This window comes from Sturnira hondurensis, unplaced genomic scaffold, assembly GCF_014824575.4.
Source record: "Sturnira hondurensis isolate 20B ecotype Veracruz unplaced genomic scaffold, ASM1482457v3 Scaffold0004152, whole genome shotgun sequence".
Taxonomy (NCBI): Eukaryota; Metazoa; Chordata; class Mammalia; order Chiroptera; family Phyllostomidae; genus Sturnira; species Sturnira hondurensis.
The window spans coordinates 3,843,683-3,855,657 of record NW_028076783.1 but is presented as its reverse complement, the minus strand read 5'-3'; the positions used below and the strand labels follow the sequence as shown (position 1 = coordinate 3,855,657).

Sequence of the window (11,975 nt, the reverse complement as noted above, 5' to 3'; positions counted from 1 at the left end):
AAGTCTTTTCTGAAAATGAGCATCCCATTGTTAAGACATAATAAGAGATTTCAATATTTACCATTTGTGAAATATCATGCTTATTGGGTGTTCTCTGTGGCTACAATTCTATTCTGGATTTTCCCAACAAGAATATGCTCACCTTTATAATTGAGAATGCATCTAAAAATACAGGAAAAAGCCTTTCTCAAATGATGACATCAATAGCAACTATTTATAAAACATCTCTCCCTCAAGCAGGTCTTTAGGTGAAAACAAGTGCAAAGAAAGAGTCCTCATTCAGGTGCAAGAACCCACAGGTCTTGCTTCCTGATTGTAGGAAACGTGTGTGTGTGTGTGTGTGTATGTGTGTGTCAGCCATAATTTCACATTTGTGGGAATGCCACCTATATGAATTACTATTTCACATTTCAGAGGCTCATCAATCTGGGTATCTATGCCTTAAAAAATTTTATACACACACACACACATCAAAAGCAGTAAGAAAAAACAGCTTGTCCAACAAGTTTCTGAAGTACTACATAAAAAGGAAAATAAAACAAGAATTAGTTCATGGAGCTCTCTTTCTTCTATATCAAATTTATAAAGTCTCTTCTTAATCATAGCCTCTAAAGATCTCAGTAGTAGGAAAAGAAGCATTTACTCCAGCTGTAACTGAACATTTTACCTACTGACTTGTTAAGTGAATTGGAAAGGGTGGTAGTATGTATTAGGATGTAACAGGAAATCTTAGACACCAGAAAACTAAGCACCAAAAGAGTAGGTATCATCAAAAACTACATCATGTACCCACCTCAAACAGAACAATGAAGCAGATGCCATCCAAAAACCATTATCACAATCCAATAAGCTCCAAAATGTCCCCTAAATTGGCCTATTCACCTAAGAATGAATGGTTTATATGCTCTTAGTCTTCTATCTCTACTGAATCAAGGTACTTTATTTTTCATATATTTTAGGTGTTATTCAGAATTAATCGGTCCTTTTGTCATTTCATTGATGGTCTCCTAAATATTTTGGGTGGATAGGGAGAAGCTAACGGCAGTGAGTCACACCTGGCTTTTGTAAAGTCTTATCTAAAACTGGTCAAATTCAGAACTACATTCTAGTTAGACACATAAAAAGAGTTGCTGTTCTCTCACATCTATATATCCCTATTCCTGAAAGAAAAGCCTTAGATGTGTCTCTGGATCAAAGAGTAAAAACTGCAGACGTTCAGTTTACAGGAGTCTGAACAGGCAGTGGGCAGTGTGTGACCAGTTCTCAATCTTCCTCAAGGAGCTCCCTGCTCAAGGGTTCCAGGCTCAGATCCAGCAGCTGAGCTTGAGGCTCAGAACATATCAGAACATATCAGAACTGGAACACCAACTTTATTAAGAACAAGGCAACTGTTTTTCTGAAACTGCAAAATTACTCACTTTGGAGAGGATAAAATCTGTCTATAGAGAAAGAAATAGTCAATAATTTTCTGATCACATGAGAAGAGAATAAAAGCAGAGCTACATTTCTGTGTGGTTGGCGCACCTCCTAGCTTACAAACTGTCCCCTACCCCAGAGAAGGTGATTACACAGAGACAGTCTTGATATCAGTCTTCGTCATGGTTTTGTGATTTCTTTGGTCTGAGAAAGATGTCGGGGCTCATATTTAAACAAATAAAGGGATCAACTAAAATAATTATTTCATTTTATTTAAAGATTTTAGAAGATGAATGGCAGAACTCACAAAAGTTCTCTAAATCATTAAAAATCACAAAGTTGAACAACTTTCTAAAAAAGAAAATGCCAAAATAACTTGTGGGGAGATGGCACCATTTTACTCTCTTAAATTGTCAAAGAGAACAAAAAGGAGGCTGAAGACCTAAAGGATAAAGTTGTATTTATAAACATGCTAAAGAATACATTAAAACAAAAAGAATGAAGAAAAATATACCATACCCAACAGGTCAAATCCATTACAAATGAACATCATTCCTACGGGACTCTACAGTCCACCTCAACAATATTTGAATAGCAGAAACCCGATTACTGCAAGTGCTCCCACACTCCTTGGAGCTGGCTCTTGCAGAATTTATCCTGCACACAGGACATGAGTGGAAAACATCCTGCAGAGACTCAGAACACATGCAAACATAACACTGTTTCTCTAAATGGCACTACTGGTCTTGAATCAGTTGAGTAGAGGTCAACTACAACTTGGAGCTTGTCACCTTGGGGTGGGAGAGCAATCTGAAGCCAAAGGGCACATTGCTATTGCTAGTTAATTTGTGGGGCTACAAGCATATGGAATAAGTTTCTCTTCAATGCCAACTATCTGCTGAGAATTAAAGAGCAGATCAAACTTTCTAACCAATTCCAAGAATTTGTGTAATAAAGGGTAATCATCACAGAGTTTGTATATGCTCAGTTTCTTAAAGCCATATATTTTATTAAAGAAAGTGCATGACATTAACAGATCAAGCACATGAATTCCAGATTAAATTAAGTACTTTTTCTCTTGCTTAATAACCAATCATATCCATGGGCTACAAAATCGTATCCTTAACAAAATTATTAGTGTTCTGCACCATCAAAGAAAAGACCTGAATGTCCCACTAACCTTTACCTAGAGATAATATTTTTAAACATTCTTTAAAAAGTTTCTTTCAAATAATTTCTTAATTACAACAACTGGGGAGAGCAGTGCGAGAATCTGAATACGTCAGCCAAACAGTGAAGGCAGCAAACTTCCTGTAAAACTACCCTGCCTGAATTTTTCCATGCTAAAATAACTCTTCTCCCTCAGTTCTGCAAGAGTGCCCAAAACAAAACGGCGTTTCTCGGCCATCACAAGTCTCAGGTCAATCTTCTCTGTTCTTCATTGTTCTGACAAAAACTTCTGGCCCTGCAGCTCATTCCTCTGGCAACTCAGTCTTGTTCTCAATGAGCGAGATCTCCAGCACAGGTAAGAGGAGCTGAAAGGCATCCTGAATGTAAGAAGCACTATTTGATGCCTGTTGGGAATGAAAAAAAAAAGAAAGAAAGAAAAAAAAAAGAAAAAAGCAGTCACTTCAAAAATATACCATAAGACAGCAACAACAAAGATTAATTTTTATAAACCTAATTGAATCTGAAACCTGGCAAATACGGGCAGACTTAACCATTTCAGTAAAGTTACAAGGGAAAAGAATAATCTAACTCTTAAGATGGCATGAAAGCACCAAAAAAAAAAATGTCAGCATTTTTGTCCAACTTGTCTATCGGAAATAATAGCCATTCTTTGGCATCCTGCTCAAATCTGGCACTCAAAGCTTATTTATTCCCCTGGCTGGTGTAGCTCAGTGGATTGAGCACGGGCCTGCGAACCAGAGGATCGCGGTTCGATTCCCAGTCAGGGCACATGCCTGGGTTGCAGGCCAGTTCCCTGCAGGCCAACTCCCAACAGGGGACGCACGAAAGGCAACCATACATTGATGTTTCTCTCCCTCTCTCCTTCCCCTCTAAAGATAAATAAATAAATAAAATCTTTAAAAAAAAAAAGCTTATTTATTCCTTGACTGAACGGGAAGATCCTGTCACAGCATTTTAGTCAATTACTCAAAGAGAATTTCACCAGCCTATAAAACCTACACCAATATCACCACTGTGATAATTCCTCCTTTATGGACACAATCGGTGAACATGAGATAGGTGCTCACGCATATAAACAAGGAGTACAGCTTTCAAAGATGATATAGTGTAGATTTAGTTCTGTCCAGTAGAACAAATGTATGATAAGCCTTATGAAATCATGCTCAGATTTTGTCAGACTTCTTTTTTATGTGACTAGTTCTGATCTTCCAAAAGAGTAACAACAAAGTTCATTACATTAAGATAAAATATATACTTGCAAGGACAAATGTTTCAAATTTGTAAGCAAGAACAACCAACTCAAAATAGCAACAGAGAACCCATATCAAGTGAGTTTACCTGTTTTGAGTTTACCAATGGCAAATATTCCTACTTAATCTTCAGCAAGACATTTGATATTGAATTTTCAAGTCAATTTTCAAATGAGACCTCAGAGACTCTCCAGTTAAATTTCCCATTTTGTAAATGAAAAAAAAAAGAGATTGCCAAGAAGGTAAATAAATGCCTGGTGTCCTGTCATACAGCAAAAATCAGGGAAGATCCAGGCCAGGACTGGGCTCCTGGTTTGCAAACTTCTTTCACCTACACTACTCTGCCACCTACTGAATCACAAACTTACTCTAAAAAAAAAGTTGTTTAAGCGATCAGAATAATCTCCCTGACTGTTCAAGGTAAATTGTGCAGTTAAAAGAATTAAAGGTGTTTCATTGATGGTGACTTTAAAATAATTTAAAACTAAAGTAACAGTCTAAAAGCAAAAAAAAGTCTGTTTCAATTCATATGAACCAATTATCAAATATATTTTCTCCCCACCCCCAGACTTACATAAATGTATTCAACAAATCATCAAGCATCTAAATTATTCACATAATTAATTTATAAGATAGAGTTCTTAAAACATGGAATCCAGAAAGTGTCACCCACAGAAACAATATAATCCATGTGGGCTTCTCTTGAGCCCCGCCTTTTTCATGGATTTAAACAACCCACCTCCTCCCATCTAATGGACTAAGGATTATGTAATCATGATTACCCCTTTGACAAAACAAAATAAATTTCTTGGCAAGAAAATGACAAACTATTTTGTTTCATTTTAATAAATCTCTCATAAACCATAGTTCTTTAAGAAGCAGTGCTTCCCTGTTTTTAGTTTGCAACCCTTCATACTTACCCACTGGTCTCCAGAAGATGTTTTGTTACTGAGAGTTGTCCATTAACTGCCAAGTACTAGTGCGAAGTAACAATAGCTTATAGTATTTTTTCCTGTGTACTTTACCCAGCAGCTTCATCTTTTTTATTTTGTAATTAATGTGGAGGAAATATTTATCAGATACACACCATTTTGGTCATATACGCTAACCATCAATATGGCTAACCTACCAATCTCATTAAAAAAACAAAAAAGCCAAAAAATAAAGACTTAAGAAGAGTTAATACAAAATGCCCAGAAGTTAGAGACTTAAAAACAATTACTACTAACCTCTAGAAATACTGCAGTAATTAGCGGATTAAGGATGTCTGCCTTTTCTTTGACCTAGAATAAAGGATAAAGTGGTAAATACTCACAGCAGATTAAATAAAACAATGAACACGGTGTGATCCCACTTTGAAATTTGTGTGTACACACAAATGCGCTCACACAACATATACACACACCCATACATAAATGTAAGCATGGAAAAAGTCTGGACTGAGAGAGCAAAATGTCATCTCTGGGAGGGCTTTACATTTCCTTCTATCTTTCTAAGCTATCTGAATTGAGAAATGTACACCTTTGTCATTTTTTATTGACTTTAAAAAGTATTTTCATTTTGGAAGAGGGGATAGACATGGGCCATCTGACAAAAAACTTCAGAAAAATTTAAAAACAAAATATGCAGATATGAAACATGTGCTCAAAATAATTGTTTTTAAGATGGTTTGAAAACCACGAAAATAATGCAATTTTATTGCTCACATGTGTTAGCACTTACAGCTCACTTACTGGGTTAAAGTACCTCAATGAAACACATGGAAAGATTTGGCCTCCAAAGATTAACTTTAGGAAACCAAGATATCTTTTAAAGAAAATATAAGAGGAAAAGAGAAGCTGTATCATTTGGCTATATCTGTAAGGTATAATCTGAATTCAAAAGTAAAGGAATTAAATTTGAGCCATGCTCTGAACTAAAATAAATTTAAGGACTCAGAATAACTGCTGCCACAATGACACTTACATATACTTACTATAAAGTAATTTTTACTTTAATTGAGGTATAATTGACATGTAACACTATAGGAATAGTTTCAGATGTACAAAATGATTTGGTATCTGCAAATACTACAAAATGGTCACCACAATAAGTTTAGGTAAAAAATTTTTTTCTTGTAATGAGAACTTTTAAGATCTACTCTCCACAACTTTCAAATACACAGTCCAGTATTATTAACTACAGTCACCATGTTGCACATTGCACCCCCGTGACCTATTTTACAACTGAAGTTTGTACCTTTTGACTGTCTTCACACTTTGCCCACCTGCATCCCCTACATCTGGCAAGCACCAATCTGTTCTCTGTACCATGAGCTGATTTTACTGCAAAGTAATTTTTATTTGCTCATTTAAAATGCCCTTCACTTTATCCTAATTCATGATTGCGGACTTCTGAATCATCTTCCACAGTTCATACGCCCTCAATAAATTTTTATAATTCCTTAAATAAAACAACTTCAGCTTTAACTACAACTGTCCTACCCGCTAGCATCTGCAAAATATGAGGGCTGCCAGAATCTAAGGTGCCAGTCCTTAAACCAGAGTCCAAATTTGGGGGTCTTATTTTATCAAGGACTCCATTTCTCACACCAGTCTCAGAGAACAGCACAAAATATCAAAATATGCCACGGACTTCATAAAAAGAGAGAACAAAAATGAGCTGCAAAAATCAGACACAAACAAGTTAATACTAAAATTCATATAGGAAACCATTCAAATACAAAAATAATCTTGAAAAAGAAGAACCAAGTTGGAAGACTTATGCTTCTTGATTTTAAAACCAATTACACAGCTACACTAATCAAAACGATATGGTTTTGGCATAAGGATACATATAGGGATATGGTATATATCCATGAAATAGAATATTTTTTGGTAATAAAAACCAATATGATGTGGGTGAATCTCAAGAACACTATGTTAAGTGAAGAAACCAGATACAAAATTCTATATATTGTATGATCCCACTAATATTAAATATCCCAGAATAGACAAATCTATCAACGGGAAGTAGATTAGTGTTTCTTAGGAATACAAGAATATGGAGGGAAAGGGAATGACTGCTAATGGTATGAAGTTTTCTGGGAAATGATGAAAACAGTCTAAAATTAATTATGGCAATGGTTGCACAATTCTATAAATATATTATAAAACCACTGAATTGTATACTTGAAATGGGCAAATGTTATGGCATGTAAACTGTATCTGAATAAAGCTGTTTTAAAAAACAAAACAAAACAGACATTCGCCCCGGCAGGCGGGAACCCTCACCCCAGCAGTTGTCAGGCAGCTGGTCAACCCTTTAGACAGAGCGGCCAGCTCTCTACACAGCACAACCGTCACCCTAGAAAAGAGGGGAGAAATGTCAGGAGGGTTCCTTTCTCACTTTTCCTTCTTTCTGTGTTTTAATAAGCTATATTTAACAGCTGACACAAGAGAACAAATCACTCCTGGAACTAAATGTGAAAGAAGAAAGCTTTCAAAGGGAGTAAATACGCCTAAGTCAGTTGCCTAACGTATTTGGGGACCCATGTGAGTAAGCATTCATGCAGCAGGAAGAGGAAGTTCTCTCCTTGGAAAAACATTTTTCTACAAAATCCTCTAGAAAGTAATCTTTCAAGTTAAATCAAAGAAAATAGAATACATTTTAAAGAGACAAGATGATGCTTAAAAGATCCTATATTCCATTCAGAAATATAGTTAAAATATGCATTCATTCAACAAATATTTTTTGAAAGTCTTCTTTGTGCCTGACTCTAAGTCCTGGGGATGGATCAGTAAACAAGCAATGTCCCAATTTTCATGGATTCTAACTCACTTGCTAATTAAGGGAAAGACTATACATGTATATATAGATGGATGGATATGTGTGTTTATATACACACATATATACTGTACATATAAACATGTATATAAACATGCACACACACATATATCCATATATACACACACACATACACTAGGTGGTGATATGAGCTAAGAAAATAAAGCAAGTGAAGGATTAGAAAAGAGCAGAAGACACTAGTTCAGACTAGGTGGTGAAAGGAAGCAGCGCTGAGTGGAAACCTGAATTCAGTGAGGGAGTGAGTCATGACTGGAAGAACACTCCAAGCAGAAGAAATAGCCATTTTTCCACAGAACAGGCTGCTCTGGGGTTCTGAGTCCCCCATCCACAGGGTGCGCAAGACGAAGCCAGGCCTCTCTTGGTGGAATGTTACAGAGGGGCAGCAAAACTGCAGATGAGAGAGAGGCCTGGAGGGCATCAAAGGCCCCTCCCAACCGTAGCACACCAGACACTCTCACACATGTCTTTCCAATGAAAATTCTCATTATTCAATTAAGAGATTTATTTAAAAAGTAATAGCTCTCCTTTTCCCTGCTTTGACTACATAAATTCCATTATTTTACTTATTTATTTATTATTTTTAGACAGAGGGGCAAGGAGAGAAAGAAACATCAATGTGTGGTTGCCTCTCACACACCTCCACACTGGACACCCAGGCATGTGCCCTGACTGGGAATCGAACCAGCGACCCCTTTGATTCACAGGCCAGCACTCAATCCACTGAGCCACACCAGCCAGGGATATTTTTGAAATTGTTGTTAAATCACCACCAAAATAGTGGGGGGAAAAGGGTTTAACTCCTAGTCTGCATAACCTGGGCAGATTACTTCTCTTGAGTCTGTACTTCTTCACATTTAAAGCTTTATTGATCATCCATGGTTGTTATAAAAATTAGAAATGATACAGACTTAGTTGCCTTACCATGGTGCCTGGCATATACTCAGCACTCAGTAACTTAATTATCCAGAACTGCGATTCTTAGAACTGTTTTCTGGATGGAGGCATAGGTGGAAACACTGTGCCTTCTCCCACAACCAAGTTTGAACACAACAAAGGTCTGGAGAACTAGGACACACCCAAAGACCAGAAAACGGAATTATACGGAAGTCCGACAACTACGAACCGTTCAGCGGGGACGGTAAGAGAGGCGGAGCCAGCAGCGGAGCTGGGTCGGGCAGGACAGATCCCCCGACCTAGGCGCGCAGGCAGCCCGGAACCAGTCAGGGTGTGGGGCAGACTGACCGCGGTCGCACATTCGCGCGAAGTGAGATGGACCACACAGGCCCCAGGGGGCGAACCCAGTGGTGGAGGGCTGACGGCGGTGGCACACTTGCATGCAGTGAAACGAAACGCGTGGGCCTGGTGACGGTGGTGGCTGCGGCGCCAGGGCCGCAACCAGGCGGCAGACAGCAGACGGGAAGCCATTGTCCCTCTTTGACCCCGCCCCCACATACAACGTCACAACCCAGCGACTTAGTTGCCCTGCTCTAGTGAACACTTTAGGGCTCTGATCTTGCTACGGAACAGGCACGAACAGCCCAAAAGATGGTGCAAGAAAAATTCAAAGTCCCAGAGCCAATAACTCTAAGCGACCAACAGATTGCCAGCCTCTCAGAAGCACAGTTCAAGACACTATTTATCAGGATGCTCACAGAACTGGTAGATTATCGTCACAAATTAGAGGAACATATGAAGGCTAAACTAATTGAAATGAAGGGAGATGTCCAGGAAACCAATAGTGATGGAAAGGAAACTGGGACTCAAATCAATGGAATGGACCAGAAGGAAGAACAAAATATCCCACCAGAAAGGAATGAAGAAATGAGAATTCAAAAAAATGAGGAGAGGCTTAGGAACCTACAGGACATCTTGAAACATTCCAACATCTGAATTATAGGGGTACCAGAAAGGGGAAAGAAACAGCCATGAGTGGAAAACATATTTGAACAAATAATAAAGGAGAACTTCCCCAGTCTGGCAAAGGAAATAGACTTCCAGGAAATCCAGGAAGCTCAGAGAGTCCCAAAGAAGTTGGACCCAAGAAGGAACACACCAAGGCACATCATAATTACATTAGCCAAGACTAAAATGAAGGAGAGAATCCTAGAAGCAGCAAGAGATAAGGGGACAGTCACCTACAAAGGAGTACCCATCAGACTGTCAGCGGATTTCTCAAAAGAGACCTTACAGGCAAGAAGGGGCTGGAAAGAAGTATTCCAAGTCATGAAATCCAAAGACCTACAGCCAAGATTGCTTTATCCAGCAAAACTTTCATTTAGAATGGAAGGACAGATAAAGTGCTTCTCAGATAAGGTCAAGTTCAAGGAGTTCATCATCACCAAGCCCTTATTATATGAAATGCTAAAGGGACTTATATAAGAAAAAGAAGATGAAAAATATGAACAGTGAAAGGACAGCAAACACACAGTTATTAACAACCACACCTAAAACAAAAGCAAACCAAGAGGACAGCTACATCAGGAGTGGAATCATAGAAATGAAGATCACATGGAGGGTTAGAAATAGGGGGGTGGGAGGGGGAGAAGGGCAGAGAAGGCACAGAAAATAGCATAGATGGTAGGTAGAAAATAGATAGGGGGGAGGGTGAGAATAGTGGGGGAAATATAGAATCTAAAGAACTTGAGACACGTGGTTATAAACTAAGGGGGGGAGAATGGTGGGGGAGGGAGTGTGCGGGTGGAGGGGAATGAAGGGGGGGAATAGAACAACTGTAATGGTATAATTAATAAAATATATTAAAAAAAGAACTGTTTTCTCCTTTTACTTATATAAAATCTTATTCCTACTAAAGCTAATACTCTGAGAACTAATTTTCAAGGTAAAAAGTAGTTAATGAAAAGGGCAGAATTATAATGTAGACTTAATGGCTTAGTAAAAAGAAATACCATACTTGGCTACATACGAACTAAAACCCAAAATGAGCAAACACCTAATATGTGAATGATACAGTGTGAATAGTATCACATCTTGTTGACAAGTTTCTAAAATTCTGAAAATAAGCCGAGAAAACTTTCAGCAATTTGTAACATTTAGCGGGATACTTAGTACTTACTGGGAAAGGGTTCTGCTTCTTTCTACAGCTGTCACGTCCCGTTCCCCGCCATGCAGAACCAGAGCTGCCGTTTTGTGAAACAGTTCAATCGAGCAGGCAGTCAGTTCCGCTAGGCTCCGAATTGCAAATGCATGGATATCCTGGATGGCAAAAAAAAAAAAAGCATAGCATAGGTTTCTTTTTTCTTTTTTTAATCTTGGAGGAAATGACACCACCTTGTTTCTCCCATACTGAAAGATGCAGTGTCAAGAAACCCTTCAGTAAACCTCTTCATCTTCCATAGTAGTAATGTAACTTTACATCTGGACTCACAGCTGCAAAAACAGAGGCTGCCCTGAAGTCAGGTGTGACAATGTGACTGACTTAAGTTTTCACCAAAAGATTTAAAGCGTCTTGTGGCAGCTTCTGGAAAGCCTCAGGACATGACACATGTACCCTCTGTCTCTTTTTCTTTACTCCTTCCTTCCATCCTACAGTCAGGAACCAAGATGATGTGATCTTGGAAGACAAGGCAGAAATCATGGCTGGCAGAGCAACAAAATGCAGAGCGCTTTAGGTCCCTGAGGGCAATACCCCCACACCCCAAAACTTTAAAAAGGGGGAAAAATAAAAATAAAAACCTTAATTGCTTTGGTTACCTCAATTGAATTTTTAGTGATTTGTTCAGTTTTTTCTCCTTCCAATTGTTTTTCTCCTTCTTCCTTCTCTTCTTTCTCCAGAGATGTCCTGATCCATTCATAGGCTGTATTTCTTGCCTGAATAGAAAAAATGATTACTGTTCATCAACAATTCAATTCAGCTCACCAAGATTACTGTGCACTGACCAAGAACATGTTGAAAGCTGATCCTTTTGTTTGTAACATCTAGCTTTTCAGCACATCTAGCTTTTCAGTATTTAACTTACTAGATCTCTCTCCAACACTTAACATAGCTGTCCACTCACGGCTTCTTGAGTTCTCTAATCCTTTCGCTTTTTTTAAAACTGAGCTATAACTTACATACAGTACAGTGCACAAATCTTCAGAGCACAACTCGAGAATTGTTTACATGTGTACATGGCTATGCATCTGTGACCTACATCAAGATAAAAAACATTTCCATCATCCTAGCAGGTCCTCCAAACCCCTTCCTAGTGAAAACTACTCAAAGGGAGTCTTCCTCGCCCTACCCAAGTAACCACCCTCCTGTCTCACTATAAA

General features: G+C 38.4%; 1 protein-coding gene across 2 annotated transcripts in view; it reads right to left on the bottom strand.

Moving 5' to 3' along the window:
- Positions 1-1,668: 1,668 nt before the first annotated feature.
- FAM114A2 (family with sequence similarity 114 member A2) overlaps positions 1,669-11,975 on the bottom strand; it is a 31,681-nt gene continuing 21,374 nt past the window's right edge. For both annotated transcript variants that reach the window (XM_037044842.1, XM_037044844.1), the window contains exons 10-14: positions 11,415-11,531; positions 10,777-10,916; positions 7,130-7,202; positions 5,087-5,140; positions 1,669-2,990 (exon numbers count right to left, since the gene is read on the bottom strand). In XM_037044842.1, the coding sequence (XP_036900737.1) occupies positions 2,889-2,990; positions 5,087-5,140; positions 7,130-7,202; positions 10,777-10,916; positions 11,415-11,531 (486 nt within the window). In that variant the 3' untranslated portion in view covers positions 1,669-2,888. The remainder of the gene's footprint in view (positions 2,991-5,086; positions 5,141-7,129; positions 7,203-10,776; positions 10,917-11,414; positions 11,532-11,975) is intronic.